This window comes from Papio anubis, chromosome 7 (assembly GCF_008728515.1).
Source record: "Papio anubis isolate 15944 chromosome 7, Panubis1.0, whole genome shotgun sequence".
Taxonomy (NCBI): Eukaryota; Metazoa; Chordata; class Mammalia; order Primates; family Cercopithecidae; genus Papio; species Papio anubis.
Window position 1 is genome coordinate 9,679,192 of NC_044982.1, and position 17,349 is coordinate 9,696,540.

The 17,349-nt window shown below is 35.0% G+C and overlaps 1 protein-coding gene across 8 annotated transcripts in view; it reads right to left on the reverse strand.

Annotated features, from left to right (window-relative positions):
• The window catches only part of VRK1 (VRK serine/threonine kinase 1), an 85,897-nt gene that overhangs the window by 6,876 nt on the left and 61,672 nt on the right, over window positions 1-17,349 (reverse strand). For 7 of the 8 annotated variants that reach the window (XM_009212225.2, XM_017961522.3, XM_017961525.3 and 4 more), the window contains exon 11: window positions 14,404-14,582. In XM_009212225.2, coding sequence (XP_009210489.1) covers window positions 14,404-14,582 — 179 coding nt within the window. The remainder of the gene's footprint in view (window positions 1-14,403; window positions 14,583-17,349) is intronic. The other variant, XM_021941548.2, reaches the window with a different exon arrangement.

Consider the following 17,349-nt stretch of genomic DNA (forward strand, 5'->3'; position numbering starts at 1 on the left):
TATCTATGTATTACAATTAATCCCACTGTTTCAAAACATGCTTAAGGTGGCTGTGGAAAATTAGAACTCAGAGGTACCCACCATGTTCCTAAAGAAAATGCTTCACATATACAAAAGTAACAACTTGACTGAACCTTGAGAAACTTTCAAAGGCATTCATTTAGCAGATTTGTATATGGAGGTATTGCCTCTCAAAAATAGCTGTAAGAGTGGCTATAACTTCATATAACTGATGAGAAAAGGGGAGAATGCCTTACATCTTTCTTTTCCAAAGTGTTGCTTCATGATTACCATCTAAACCCTGCTGGGCTGAACAGATTGGTTCGATAATTACATACAATAACTGCAGTGGGCAGGTAACCCTCAGCTGGCACAGGGCAGCTCCCCTGTGAGAACTTCCATATGCAAACTGCACTGATGGAGTGCATTAGGTACATCTTTCCTGCCTGTGCACAGGCCTGATTAACGCCAGCCAAGACTCCAAGGTTAGCATGTCAGCAGATTTGTGATGCATTAGGCAGGAATAAACACAGACACTTTTGTTCGTTCAGACCAAAATTAAGGAGGAATATTTCAGTACTATATTGCTTTCCATACAGCAGAGAATACATTTTCCAGTTTTTGGAGAGCAGATTTTTAAATGCTCATTATAAAGGCAGCTAGCTATCCAATACATTCTACCCAAGAACCTAAGTGCATTCATCTAGTTTTCAAGCTTATTTAATAAAAGGGGGCTTTCTTAATCTCCATGCAGGTAAATTACATAGGAAGGAAAATCAGACAGTATTCAACCAACAAAAAACAACACCTGTGCTTTAAGCAGTATGCATTAGGTAAAGCACTCTACTGCATGAATCCACACTTCAGCCAGGTAACTCCTGCCCAACTTTTCTAACAATGTACGTAGTCTGGATACAAAGGGCCAGTGGTCTACAGATGAATTAAAAAACCAAAATAAAACCCTTCAAGTTTAGTAGTATCTAAGTATGTTATCAATTTTATAAGGCAATGAGTAAAATTCTAAGCAATCTGCTGCCAGCTTCTTCCTTCTGAATATTTCCAAATGCTTCATTTTGTTATTTGTCAACATCCTTAGGCTTCAGATAGTGCATATTTTGGTTCCTTTTGAAGAGAAAAATGGCTTCACAAAGTGACTATGCTAATCTCTGATTTTTGTCACATTCTGTATGAGGTCTCACAGGTGCCTTTGTGTTTAATATGAAACCAAAATATTGTATGATATACTAACTTATAAAATAAACGAGTATTCTTTTAATTCAGCACAGCTAAAATATCTTCAGAAATTAGATTTCAAAAGGCACTAGAATATATATTACGCATTATATTTTTGAAGTGTTCAGATATGCTAAAGTTTAGTTAATTAGCAGCTTCTCACTTCCAATTTAGAAACAGGAAGACAAATAGGCTACATGCATTTGAACTGATAATTTACTAATAGTCTAGTCTAAACACCGACTGGAGACCTGCTATTGACTTAAAGTTGTTTTAATAGAAAAGAGAAAAAAAATCTTCAGAAGCAAAAACCAAAGACCAATTCTTTGCTTCCCAAGTCAAGCATCAAAAGATCACCTCTAGATGCTTTCAACAGCTTCTAAGAAAAGCCAATCAGATTCATGGCTATCTCCAAGAGATGAGTACTCAGGCAGTGTTATTTGGGTTTTGCCCATCCCTTATGACAGAAGTCTACATGTTTACTTTAGAAACTTAAATTATACAGCCTAAAAGTTTTAAAATGCTTCATACAGCACATATGTCACAGAACAAAGAACTTTAAACACTGCACGAATCAGTCCATGTGACTGCACTAATCAGTTAACCTTATTTTATTTATTTGATTAAATTATTACATTCCCTAACAGTGGTTGAAAACAAATATTAGTAGTAACTAAAAAGATATGACATACCTTCTATGAAGGTAAAGCTAACATGTTACTATACCACAATATTTCTGAAACTAATAGAGTTAGTTAAAATCTACTATATACACAGAAAAAACTGAAGCTAGGGATGGAAAAAAGCCAGAGAATGTGCTCAGTATTCTCAGCTGATGGTGATGAAAAGACTAGAACTCAGAGTTCTTTATCCTTATTGCAATTTCCTTTCCACAGCACTACGCTGTCTCCCTATGCGAGCTTTCAGTAGGAAGCAGTAGTTTCTAGTTGCTGTGTTCTTAATGTATTTTTTCTAGAGTTATAGTACACAAATTTGTGTATTTCATGTAAACTATTTCCATAACCTCCTCTATTTCTCTCCTACTATGTATGCCCCCTGAGGGCAAGGACCATGGTTTTCCTCATTTTTCTAACCCTTAATGAGCTTGGCACAGTGTTTTGCACATATACAGATGTGCACCTGTAGAGGAACTATTAAACTATTCTCGTAATAAAGCAATAATTTCATATCTTCCTCTAAGTCTCTCAAAAACTGTAATATTTGAATGGACATTAATTACAGATATGTTTCAAGAAAATGCAGGAAAAGGTGAAACATAATTACAGGGAGAAGAAATAAAAAGGTGGAGAGTTAGGAAATGAACAAATGACTTGAAAAGAGACAGACAAATCTGAGGAATAATCTAAAAATATCCTGCTAGAGGCCTGGCGCAGTAGCTCACACCTACAATCCCAGCACTTTGGGAGGCCTAGGTGGGCAGATCACTTGAGGTCAGGAGTTTGAGACTAGGTTGGCCACATGGTGAAACCCCGTCTCTACTAAAAATACAAAAATTAGCCAGGTGTGGTGGCAGGCACCAGTCCCAGCTGAGGCAGAAGAATTGCTTGAACCCAGGAGGTCGAGGTTGCAGTGAGCCAAGATCACACCAACGCACTCCAGCCTGGGTGACACAGCGAGACTCCGTCTCAAAAAAAGAATAAAAATAAAAATAAAAATTTGCTAGAATTTATTAAAGTGATTTACTATTTTCAATGAGTTTCAGAGATGAAGACTGTAATAAAAATAATGACTATTGCAATTTCCTTCCACAACAGCATTGACCTCCATCTGAACAGAGGTGAAGATCACCACCACATACTTACTAAGCATCTACTGTGTGCCTGGCACTGTCATTTTCAAGCTGAAAAATAGACACTATAAAATAGTTAAAGCAAAAAAGAACCATCATCTTTTATAAAAACATTAAATACACACACGTTTTATTTCTGCAACTATTTGTTTTGATGTAAGCACTGTAAGAAATCCTTTTAGGGTTCCATAAATGAGGTTCTTATATAAGTGTCCGGTGTAATCCCACTAACATGGAAATTCATTCTATGAAATATCAATCCATATGTACATGTAACACACACATTACCTCACAGTCCACCCTGGATTTTGTTGTTGTTGTCTACTTGTTTAAATTTAGATCTCTCTCCTGTCAACATTTTTAGTCATCTACTCTGGAGACAGGAAGTACAACTCAAGCAATTTTGCTAATTATTATTAACAGGTCTGAAGGAACGACGTTAGCAAAATAATATGATTAAATATATGGCAAAGTTTGGAATATCTATGTTCTTCACTAGTTCAAGCTATCCCACCCTTACTTACAAAACCATGAAAAATTAAGAATTTACTGTAACTATCCAAAAATAGCACACCAAAAATTGCAGGTAATTTATATGAATGTGCCGGAAAATACTGATACAATCGTAGACTTTGTCAGAATAAATGGGGGAAAAAAACTATCTGGTTGGCTATCAGGGTTGATTGCTCCATGCACAACACATTTTTTTCAGCAAAAGCACTGCTTTCATAAAGTCAGCATAATTTGTCTATTCACTTATTTTAGAGCACATGTATGTCCCTTCAGCTTGGCTTACTACCGAACTAGGGAAAGCTGCCTTCAAGCTCTACTGTCACCCTTTCTCCTAGAAAAAACACTCAGCAGACAAGCTGTGGAACAAGCTAACCCTTGATTACATGATCTACAGGAGGACTACATGCTTCAGAACTTTCATCAAAATGTCGCACAATAACAGCAAGCACAACCTAGAAAAATCTCCCCATGACACTTTTGAAAACAGTAAATTCAACTTCCAACTTGTTGGCAGCAATGGCTTCTCATGATCTTAACATCATTCATATTACAAGGAGATCATGAAACTTTAATATGATCAAACATACAGTCACTTAACAAGATGAAAGCTGTTTCCAGAGATTCAATGAACTACAGTCTAGAAGACTAATATGTCAGTGTATTCTATTCTGGATTAAAGTCAACGCGACACCACTTCACTCATGCTTTCCTCTGACGGTTCCATGACATGCACCATTAAGGTCGAAAACTTTTGGCAAAGTTAAGATGTTTCAAAAGTACAATTTATGGGTAAAGGCAAATGAGTGGCCAGGTCATGCTTTGCCTTTAACATTTTATGCCTAAAATCACTAGGATGCCTTGAACTTTCTGTATAAATGCATAATAATAATGATTTCATGGCCCTGAACAAGTCACCTAGCCTCTTCTGAGTTTTAGTCCCATCATTTATGAACAAATGAATTTCACAGGCATGCTGCAAAAGTTATAAAAAATAATTTAAAAGTCCTGAAAGAATACAGAAACTACATAAATGCTCAGTGATAACCTAAAATTTAAAGGGTCAATATCCTATTACCTGTACTGAGCACAATCAAGTCTTCTGAGGAATTCTCAATAATTAAAAATGTAAGATTTTTAAAACTACTTAATATAATACTATAAACTAAGGAGGCTAATCTTTATAAATACATCAATGAAAACCAAAACCTATATATATATACTGGTGGGGAGTTAACTAATCTCAAGGCAACACATGAACAAGTGTATTACAGAACAAACTGGGCTACATTAGAGTTACTATTAAAAACATACTACCTGATCTTCCCTTAATAAACTTATGTCCACAAAACACCTAATTCCTAAACACACAGGCAGAAAATAGCAGACACAGAATTCTCTGGTGGTAAGGAATCCTCTGCTTTACGTCAACTACCTATTATCCTTTAGTATCAATTATTTAGCTTAAGAAAAAAAAGGTTAACTACAAACTGATTAATTTGACTTATATGTTCTTAATAAAAGTTATGGAGCTACATTTTACTTATTTTAAAAATTTGTTTATATTCTGCCTTAACAAGATGGAGTTACATTTTAGTCTTCATTTCACAGTAATTAACATCTTGTCTTTCACTGCAAAATCAACTTTTACCAATTCATACTCGTTCACTATTCCAAACAATCTATTTTAACACACATACTAAGTGAAATATAACCGAGTCTTCATTCACACGTGCCTAATAACCTGTTTAATAAACTGAACTTTTAAAGATATAAGATCTTAGTTTATTAGAAGGTTCAAATGAAAATGTTCCATGTTATTTTCTTATCATCAATAAACTAGAAAGATGGGAAAAGTTAAATAGCGGATGAAATAACAGCATTAACAATAATATTGTAGTTAACATTTACTGGTCACTTGCTATGTGCCTGCCACTGTTCTAAGCACTTTATATCTTTTAATCCTCACAACAATCTTATAAGCAAGACAGATAACATTCTTATTTCAACAGAGAGAATTTTTTTTTTAATTCATCCATTATTAAAAAGAAATGCACACAGGCCCTGCATGGTGGTTCATGCCTGTAATCCCAGCACTTAGGGAGGCTGAGGCGGATGATCACCTGAGGTCAGGAGTTTGAGATCAGCCTGACCAACACGAAGAAACCCTGTCTCTACTAAAAATACAAAATTAGCCAGGCGTTGTGGTGCACGCCTGTAATCCCAGCTACTTGGGAGGCTGAGGCTGGAGAATTGCTTGAACTCGGAGGTTGCAGTGAGTCAAGATGGTCCCACTGCACTTCAGCCTGGGCAACAAGAGCAAAACTCTGTCTCTCAAAAACAAACGAACAAACAAACAAAACAAAAAACAAAACAAAACAAAAAAACATGCACAGAAATGTTTAACATTTCCAAAGAACTGGTCATTATATCAGAAAAATAAATCTAATAGTATCCTTTGAGATCTCAATTTTGGGTACTTCTTATAAGCATGTCCTTTCATTACTTCAAGAAATTCTTCTGGGCACCATTCAAGACATTTATATGATACCAAATTTCCTTCTGTATCACTTATAGTAAGGTACTTACATATACAGAGATCAAAAAATAGTAAGTGTGCATCACTGCCCACATGCAAAAGCTGGTCATGGGGTTGATAGATGCTACAATGCAAAGTCTAAAATGCCCGATATTTGCTATGCCTATTTGCAAAAGGGCTGTTTTCTGCATAGAGGCTATTCAGACACGCAAATTTTAATACGCAGTGGTTCTTAACTATGTCTGCACAATGAAATCACCCTAAGAAATTTTTTAAAAATCCTGACGGTCCCACCCTTACAGCTTTTGATTTACTTGGTCTAGGGTACAGCCCAGATAGTGGGATACTTAAAAGCTCCCAGGCGAGTCTATTATAATATGCAACTAAGGATGCCACCCACAGCCTCACAAGCACCTCCATTAAAATGATCTGAGGTACTTGTGTGTTAATGGACCCTCCCAGACCAGAAAAAGAAACTGGAGAAGCAGGGAGTCCTGGCACCCAAAAAACAAGCTATCTGGTCACAAATTTCACTCATTTCTGAAATCACTGGAAGTAGATGTCTGTAATGAAAATTCTATTAAACTAACAGGAAAACAGGTATTACAACTTGGACTGAGGTATACACTATTAAAATCAGTCAAACAACAACAAAAAAAATGACTAGACAATAAACATTGAAAAAAATCTAAGCAATATCACAGAACCAAAACAGAAAGACATTAAACTCAAAAAGAACAATCCCTCTGCCAAAACAGTTAATATAAAAAAGTCTCATAATTACTATTCTCAAAGGATTTAAGAGGCTATCTTACCAATAAAACAAGAATATGCTGGCATATTAAAAAAAGAACTAGTACCCCTAAAATATGACCAAAAAACAAAACAGATGTAACAAATGAGCAACAAGAAGCCCACAGATCTATACAGAACAGTGTTAAGGACAGAAAATGAACATGTGATCGAAGAGTTAGGAGACATGGAGAAAAGAAGCCAGCTTCCAGAGTTCCCAGATTCATGTGGTAGGAGTTCCAGAGGGACAGAATAGAGAAGGAAAGAAAAGGAAATCCTCACATACACAGAAAATAAATTTTCCAAGTGTTTAATACAGGCATTAAGCCTTTAGATGAAAAAGGTCCACCAAATACCAAGAAAGAAAACCAAACAAAGTGTAAGAACAAACCAGAACACACACACACTTGTGCACAGATACCTGCAGAATGCCAGGACAAAGAGAAAGGCAAGAAGCTTTAAAGCAAGAGTGGAAAAAACAGAAATCTAGTAAAAAACAAACATCAGGAAAATTAGATGTTAGAAGGCAAAAAAGCAATGTCTTCTATTAAAAACTATATAGCCACATTAGTTTTCAACTAGGGAAAGACAGATATTTTTGGACTTCTCAAGGTTTACAAGTTTATCATTCAGGAGCTTTCTTTAAAAAAAAATTTAGCATATACTCTGAAACATAAAGCCAAGAGAAAGGACATGGATAACAAACAAAAAACACAAAATATGTTAGACTCATGATGAACTCTAAATAATAATACATACTATACAAATGACACAAAAAACTACAACTAAAAATTCCAGATGATTGCAGTGTGAGAGATGGTTTGTGGAGGGCTCAGAGGGTAAAAGTAAAAACAAGCTCTGTTTACTCTTGTGAGAAAAGGATATAAATTCTAATTAACTCTAAATGTTCACACACATAAACAAATTAAAATGTGTTAAAAAATGAGTGGAGACATTTTGGAGGTTAAGATTTCACAACTTCCCTCCACCTAAAATCTGAAGTAATGAACCCAAAATAACAATTAAGAAGTATTTCAGCAGCAAAAAGAAGCAGCATAGCTTCGCAGCATAGCCTTTGAAAAGTGACGACCATGAAGTCTGTCAGACACTTCAAGAATGTGAGCAAACATCATTCTGAAATTTTTCACCAGTAGTCCCCAATTTAGAAGATGTAAGTCAGGCAGCTTGGGGGAGAAAAGACTTCAGCCCGTTGAAAAGAGGAAACCCTCCCTACCCCCACAGTGACTCCCCAAAAGCAGGACCTGCAATTTTGTTTCTTCCCTGGCTGGGAAGAAACCTGGAGAAAGAGGGTAGAATAATAAAAATCACTAATTATCTTCAACTGTAAACAGGGGACTACCACAACCAGTGAGAAAAGAGAACATAAATAAGAAACATAAAGAACTAAAGCCATGGAGAAGAGATCGCCAATATAGTCTTTCTTTTACTGTGGATTCACTAAGAACATCCCAAATTAATAAACTCACATTTTTGCTTCTTCTGGGTAGGCAGAGAATGGAAGCAAATACTGGAAAATGACTGATAAATTTGGCCTATGGCTCACCAGACCCCACCCCCAAACATGTATTCATAGGCAAAGAAAATGAATTGACAATATATCAAGCCCTAAAATCCAAACTATAAAGAATAACATTCTCAAAGATGGGAAAGTCAAAGATTCACAAATACGATAATCTAGTAAATTCAAATAAAGCTATCCTTATCCAATATGAAAAAGATAGAATAAGCATGCCAACAAAGAATACCAGGAGACAAGAAAAGAAACTGAAAAAGAAGCTCATAACATGCAAAAGATAGCTGAAGACTCTACCTCTGAAAGAAAACAGTCCTCCCCCAAGGAAGAAAATTTTATAAAATGCATCAGAGGCTTAAAAAAAGGCTTAAAAAATAGATTAAAAAATACTTACTTTTTTAAAAAAATAGAGTAAATGATTTTTTAAAAGACAAAAAGATAGCAAGGAAACCGCACAGCTAAACAAAACAATCATTATAGAACGTATATATATTAGGAATAGTAAAAAACAGAGCAAACATTGCTGACAACCAGATGACATAAAGGAAGGACTTTGTATAATCACAGATAATCCAATAAAAAAAACAGAATAAGAATTAAGCAGTTAGAAGAAAATAGACATGGATGTTGTGTATTATCTCTACAGACACAGAAAACTACAAACACGACTGAGATAAATGGAAGAACATCTGAGTAACTATAGGTGCCTACTATGTCTATGGAAGAGAAGATGTCAGTTCCTTCCAAATTGCTCTATAGAGTAAACGCAATTTTAGTCAAAATCCCAGAAGTATTTTTAAGGAAACTAATAAGCCAATTCTAAAATTTATATGTAAATTCCAAGAGCCAAGAAGAGCAAAGACAATGCTAAAGAAATAGAAGTTGGAGAATATATGCTATCAGATAGCATTATGAAGCCAATAGTTCAAACAATGTGGCACTGGCACAAAGATGGACAAGCAGGCCAATGGTACAGAATAGGGTATCTAGAAAAAGACTCAAATACCTATGGTTACCACTGCAATGCTGTAAGGACAGGATCGTCTTTTCTTTTCTTTTCTTTTTTTTTTTTTTTTTTTTTTTTTTTGAGACGGAGTCTCGCTCTGTCACCCAGGCCAGAGTACTGTGGCCGGATCTCAGCTCACTGCAAGCTCCGCCTCCCAGGTTCACGCCATTCTCCTGCCTCAGCCTCCCGAGTAGCTGGGACTATAGGGGTCTGCCACCTCGCCTGGCTAGTTTTTTTGTATTTTTTAGTAGAGATGGGGTTTCACCATGTTAGCCAGGATGGTCTCGATCTCCTGACCTCGTGATCCACCCGTCTCGGCCTCCCAAAGTGCTGGGATTATAGGCTTGAGCCACCGCGCCCGGCAGGATCGTCTTTTCAACAAATGGTTTACATCAACTAGATATCAAAAGAAGAAAAACAAATACTGACTTACACCATGCACAAAATCAATTTCTGTTAAACTGCAGACTTAAATGTGATGGATAAGATAAAATTTCTTGAAAATAACGTATCTTCATGATCCTAAGTAGACAAAATATTCCTTAATAGAATATAAAAAGCACTAACCATAAACAAAAAGACTGATAAACTGAGTTTCATTAAAATGAAGAGATTCCATTCATCAAAAGATACCATATTAAGAGTAAAAAGATTAAACACTAACTGGAAGATAATATGTGTAACACATACATTGCATACATACAAAGTATTCAACTCTGGCAAATCAAAAGAAAGCTGACAACCCCAACCTTTTTTTTTTTTTTTTTTTTTAATAGGCAAAAGATTTGAAATGTACTTCACCAAAAACAGGATTATCAAGGCTGGCAGGCATACAAAAATGTTTCAAATCAGTATTTTTCAAGGAGATTAAGTTAAAACCATAAACAAATCAGTGCATATCCACCAAAATAGGTGAAATTAAATATAATGCAATAGCTAGTGTCAGTGAGCTACTGGAACTCCCCTATGCTACTGATAAGAATTAAACTGAGAGAGCAGCTTTGGAAAATTGACTGGCATATCTACAAACCCTCAACATAAGTAAGCCTTATGCTGCAGCAAGCCCAGTATGTACAGACCCAATCTGAAATAAATGTATATGCTTCCCCCCAAAAATTAAAATAACGTTCTTAACAGCATTATCACAACTGCCAAAAACTGGAACAATCTGAAAGTCCATCAATAAATTATGGTAGAGTCATATGGGATACTACATAGCAATGAAAAACAAATTTTTGTTACGTGCAACAGCATGGAAATTCAGAGATACAATTAAATGAAAGAAACAAAAGAGTATGTAATATATGATACCATTACTATAATTTCCCCAAATATGGCAAAACTAATTCTGGCAATGATTCATATCTTGATCTGGGTGATGTTTAAGTGAATATTGTGTAAAAGTGTACTTATTCATGCACTTTTCTATACATATGTAACGACTTCACTTAACAATTTAGGGCGAAAAAGTCCACTTGACAAAATTCAGCTAAATGAGAAGTTGAAAATAAAGAACTCAATAACAGACCTAAAGAAAAAAATTGTTAGCAAATGCTGACTCTACTTAACTACAGTACTATGATCAAACCATTAGAAAACAGGAATGTACCAACTTCAACAATCTAAATTTATATAATTACAATACAGTTTATCTTTATTACTGTATCAGGCTAAAACAGCTAGATAGATTTTCACCAAATTTAGAGAGTACGTTCAGGGCAACCTGACTGAAACTACAGACTACATGGTGTAAAGGCTGTATGAGGTCAATCCCCTCGGAAAGAAAGGAAGAAAGCTGTCCACCAGAGCAGCTGCAGGCTACTGATTTGCAATGGAAGGGCTTTGCTCTTATTCAACTCTTTGTACCCTGCTCCAGGCTAAGTGCCAGCAAGGGTTTATTTAACAATGGTTAAATAAGAGAAACTCTAGAAAGACCAATTAGCATAATGCAGCCAGAAAAATAAAATTAAAAAATTAAAAAATTAGGAGGTAAAATAGAGAAGGAAAGAAAGGTATGTGAATATCATTCATAGGGAGCAACAATATAGGCTGTCTGAAAATGAAAAAATAAAATACAAATTGCAAGGCCATAATCTAGACCTTGCTCAACGACTTTCCAGGGATGAGATTCCAGTCAACAACCCTTTTTGTTGACTTAGGCAGGCAACTTAAAACTCTAAAATAGTTCATGGAGGTGTTAATGTCCTTTTAACTTGCTGAGCTCTTTCCAGTAAATTAAGCTGTTCTTAACCCAGATGGAACAAGAAGAATTCTTTAAGGATGGGATCACATGTCATTGATCTTCGTAGCCCTAGAGACCTAGCCTAGATCAGGTACATAAATTAGACCTTTTACATAATTGTTGAATGTTAATTTATGAGTATACACTGAATCCAGTAACTGTTGCACTGTACTGCCAGATTCTAAAAACTGAAAATGTTTAGTTCTAATCAACAATAAAAATATTTGACTTTGTACTTTTTAAGGGCAGATATATACTTGATCTCTCTGTTCTCCTTCAGGATTATGTCATCCCAAAATTCTACGCTTTAAATAAAGCTCCTTGATTATTAAGCAGAAAACATTTCCAAGTGGGCAAATTCATGTTTCACTCTAAGTTTCCAAATATACTGCACCATAATCAAGCATGGCTGCAAAAAAAATAGAAAAGAAACCTTGCTTCATTCCACTGTTCATCAATTCCTGTAAGTTTTTACCAAAAAGAGTATCTCTTAGGAACCTAAAGACAAACATATATTAAACTGATTAAACCTATCCCTTTCCAAAACAGATCTCAGTCTGATACTCACACAGAAAATACACTTTACACTTTTAAAAATTATGACAAAGGAAAAGAGAGGAAACAAATGTACTAATTATAAAAATCAACAAAGTAGTAGAATTAGGCATTATGTTTAGTTTTGAGCCTCCTGACATCCAGAGCAAAAAAAGACATGTGGGTTATAGATCTTGCTGCAAAACAGAAGCAGCAAGCTAGTTTCTCAAAGGAGAAAGCTTTTCATTGTAGGGAGCCCCCAACTTCTCATCCAGCAGAGCTCTGCTTTTATCTGTTTTCAATGAAAGCATTTACAATTTATATGAAGAAAATGTTCTGCAGTTTAAAAGAAAAGCAAAGCTTGAAAAAAACTGGTCTGGTCCAATCCTTTCACTTTACAAAAAAAAAAAAAAGCCAACAAAATTAATAACTCACTTCAGTTAAAACATGGCTATCGAGCAGCTCATGATCTTACCTAACTTCATCTTAACTTTTATTAATTTCCTTTTAATACAGACAACAATCCTGTGTCAGCAATGAGTGTACAAAAAGCAGTAAACTAATGAAGTAAACCTCCTAATAGTTCAACTTGTTCAACTCAGTATTCATTTTTTTCCCCTAAATGAAGCTTTATACATGTCAGGGATGATCCAACAGGAAATTTCCAGCCTTCTGAACTATCCAAGGACACAACAGAATTATAAGGTCACAGATGTTAGCTCTGCAGCAGACTGACCTACTCAGCTGTAAAGTCAGCCAACCTGCAGAAACTAAATTTTCTCCAGCACGTAGGTCCAAACAACAGGGATTTGCAAAGGAAGGTAGGGGCGGGGGCAGGGGGATGGGGGTTGGGACGGGGGAGGTGGTTGCTCTGGACAAGTTCTCACATAACAGCAGAGATCTTTACTTCTCAATCAACAAAACAAAATTTTAGAGAAAAACACTATACAAGCTCGCTATAAATATTAACGCAGAGAAATCTATCCTGAGCAATAAGAAACACTCTGCTTGTTTATGCATGTATGCGAAAAGTAAGTTTACTAGAATACCTTACTAAAAAATTCCACTCAGGCTTCCATTTTACCCTCTTCATTTCAAACATGGATGCAGCGTTCAGCATACTTGTTGACCACAAAACTGGAGCAGATGTAATTAAGACAAAACTTATCAAAGAAAAAAAAGTGTATGTAGATGCATGTATATAATTTCAGATTCTATGATGAAATTACAGAGACCTGCTATTTGGCACAGAAAGTCAAATTTTTGGTACAATTTCAAAATTCCTATCTCCTTTGTTAATTGAAATGATAAAAACTTTTAAATATGCTGCTTCTGATTTTAAAGAGAGAAAATTCTGTTTTAACCCTTTTTGTCAGTTCGGAATATGAGATTTCCAAAGAAATCTATTAGAATTTGTAAAGTTAATGACAGTAAAAATAGTTAATAATGTAAAAAAATTTTTTCTTCTAAAAGTTGTTTTCCTTCCTCATATAAAAATAGCTAACACATTGTATTAAATAATTTCAGATTATAAGGGAAATCAGTAAGTTTATCAATAAGTTAATTACCAAAAATAACCAATAGCAAATCAGTAAGTTAATGCCTACCTGTAAAATCTAAAGTGATGCCAGAAGTTCTTTACATGCTTGTATAATACTTCTATCATAAAGTTCATTATTTAACATTTCTCTCCAAACAATTAATGCCCTTATATGCTGATACAAGCTTTATATAATGATATTTCCTCACAGAGCAAAATAATGTTCAAATGGTAAAATGTACCACACCAACAAACAAGGAAATTTTCAAATAGTAATTTTTCAAATACCCGTTTTCGACTGGTAAAACTATGACCATATCCACAAATAAGAAACAACCCAGACAGTATGAACCCTAAGGGGTGACTTGGGAGAAAAGAACATATAAATTATGAATTCAGTGCACCATCAAAATTTCTCTGTCAGGTATCAGTATTTCAAGTTAAAATCATTTCAGAAATTTAGTAACTTGCTACCAAACATAAGAAATATATAAATAACTATTTTTCTACAACCCTCTACACATTGTTCTGTATTATAAAAAGTTTGCCTTAATTGCCATGCAATCTGTTCTTTTTCTTCATTGAACTACTGCTATACTTTCTTATAGTATTTGTTGCAATTATAAACACAAGACCAAAGAATAATTTGATAACAAAATTCACCTTTGTTATTGTTTTTGCTTTCAAACCTCCATTCTCCACAACACTGAGGTCCAATTTTCCATCATCCTTACTTCCTATAGCTTTTAGTCCTTGCAAAAGAATATCACGTAAATTTTGATAAAGAGGTTTTTCAGTGTAGTCTAGTAATTTCACTGTTTCCATGTATTTGGCAATTTCACCTAAAAGAATAACACAATCATTTTATAACTTTCAATCACAAATCTAATATATTTCGCTCTTACCTCTAAAAAAACAATTCATGGTTATAGTAAAGTTAGAATGCAAACACACATCTTGTTAAGATACCTATTTTTTTCAATCACTTCAATGAAAAGTATGCTTTTGAACTCAGAAATTGTCAGATAACTGAAATTAAAAAAGTATTTTGAGATATAATATAAAACACACTTTTGTAATTGTAAGAAACAAGGCAGAACTTAAAATTTAAATATTCATAAAAATAACTATTTTAGTATTAAAGTTATAATACAAAGGGATCTAAAGATTATGAAAGTAAAATGTCCTTAAATACAATGAATATCACAGCCAATTTGTTTTTGCCATCAAAGCCATTAGCTCTATAGCAGATAGAGAAATAAAACACACCAAAAAGAGGTCAAAGAAAGAAGAAAGAAATAAGGTCTGGCTTTCCTATAAAAGAGAAAAATCAGCTTCCAAATGATAAAGGTTTACCGTACACTTAGACAGAACCACACCATAAAAAAGAAATCCTACTAGTCAAGATCAACACTTCTCAACATTAAAAATCCATTTTTGAGCTAATGACTCACACACAGACCTTTCCCCCAACCTCCAGACTTGTATATCTACCATTCATATATTGGTCCTTGGATGTGTAAATATCACCATTAATTCCAACAAACCCACATCTAAACTCTTGACCTATCCCTAAAACTTGAGGTTTTCTCTGTCTCAGTTACTGAGAATCTCATCCTTCTAGCTCCTCAAGCTAAAATATGAGTTAGTCATCCTTGAATCATTTCCTCTCACACCAGTCCTTCAAGAGATCTTATCAGTTCTATACACACACACACACACGCACGTGCACACACACATTCATTAACTCAAATATTTATTAAGCACTTCCTATGTGCCAGGCACTATTCCTAAATACTTGGAATATACCGAGAAAAAACCAGACAACAGTACGTAACTTCCAATTTCTTCATCTGATAAAGGAGATGTACAAAAAAAACCTAAAACAATTATCACCATATATGATAAAACATTGAAAATGCTCCCCCTGGGAGAGAACAATGTCCATTTTTGCCATGTCCCTTCAGTATAATAGAATAGTTATGTGTACTTTTAGCTAATACAATAAGAAAATAAATAGAAGGCATAAAGAGTGGAACAGAAGATGTAAATCAGACTTTAGTCACAAACAACATAATACTACATGTGGAAAATCCTACAGAATCTACAAATAACTACTAGAACTAGTACATAAATGTAGCAAGGTCATAAGATGCAAGGTAAATATATAAAAATCTATCCTATTTCTATAGACTAGCAAAAAGCAATTGGAAAATAAACTATTTAGAAAAGACTTAAAATAGCATCAAATGCTTCGCAACAAATACAATGAAAGATGAGCAAGATTTTCCTAAAGAAGACTATAAAACACAGTTGAGAGAAATTGAGACAGACCAAATTTAATAAAAGATATACCATACAAGTGGACTGGAAAACTCAACAGTATAAAGATGTCAGTGCTCCCCAAATTGGTCTACAGAGTCAAATTCAATCCCAAGGTTCCAGCAAACTTGGGGGTGGGTGAGTGTGTGTGTAACTGACAAGGTGATTCTAAAATTTAAATAGAAATGCAAAGGGCAAAGAATAGCAAACTAGCAAAGTCTAGTTAAAGAAAAGCAGTGCTAAAGAATTTCAACTACCAGATACCAAGCTTAAAATAAAGCTACAGTAACTAAGACAGCGTGGTCCAAGAATAGGCAAAAAGAACAATTGAAAAAAGAGAGTCCAGAAACAGATGCACAGATCCACAAATCCACACTTGATTGATGACAAATATGACAACAAAGGAAAAGAATGGTCTTTTCATGGAAGGTTGCTGGGTCGACTAGATATAAATATGGGGATAGGAAAGATACATGACCCCTCCTCAAATAATACCCAAAAATCAACTGCAGGTAGACTATACATCTGTATGTATAATTGGCAAGCTGCAACTGCCAAAAATTAGAGATGAACTAAGAGCAGAATAAATAATGGTATGTAACTACAGTAGAATACCTTATAGAAATGATAATGAAGAAACTACTGTTAAACATATACAATAATAGGGCCAAGTGCAGTGGCTCATGCCTACAATTCCAATACTGGGAGTCTGAGGTAGGAGGACTGCTTGAGCCCAGGAATTCAAGACTAGCCTGGGCAACATAGTGAGATCACATCTCTACAAAAAAAATTTTTTTAATTAGCCAGGTGTGGTGGCGTGTGCCTGTAGTCCCAGCTACTTCAGAGACTGAGGTGGGAAGATCTCTTAAGCTCAGGAGGTCAAGGCTGCAGTGAGCTGTGACTGTGCCACTGCGCTCTCGCCTGGGCAACAGAGTGAGACCCCATCTCAAAAAAAACATAACAACAACAATAACAAAAAAAACCATGCGATAATGGGGATGAATTTCACAAATACATTACTGAGTGAAAGAAAAGGACACTAACAGAAGTAAACCATAATTTCATGAGGACAGGGATTTTTACCTATTTCATTCACTGTATTATTCCATTTCTATAAATTTTAAACACAAATATTTGGTACTGGAAATTAAGGTAAGTGACTCATTCGGCCACGAGGGAGAGGCTACTGATCGCTATGAGGTCCAAGGCATAATTCTGAGAAATCCACATCGTATTTATTGATATGGGGAGTAGGCTGCAATTTTAAATAGCATAAGGTCAGGGTAG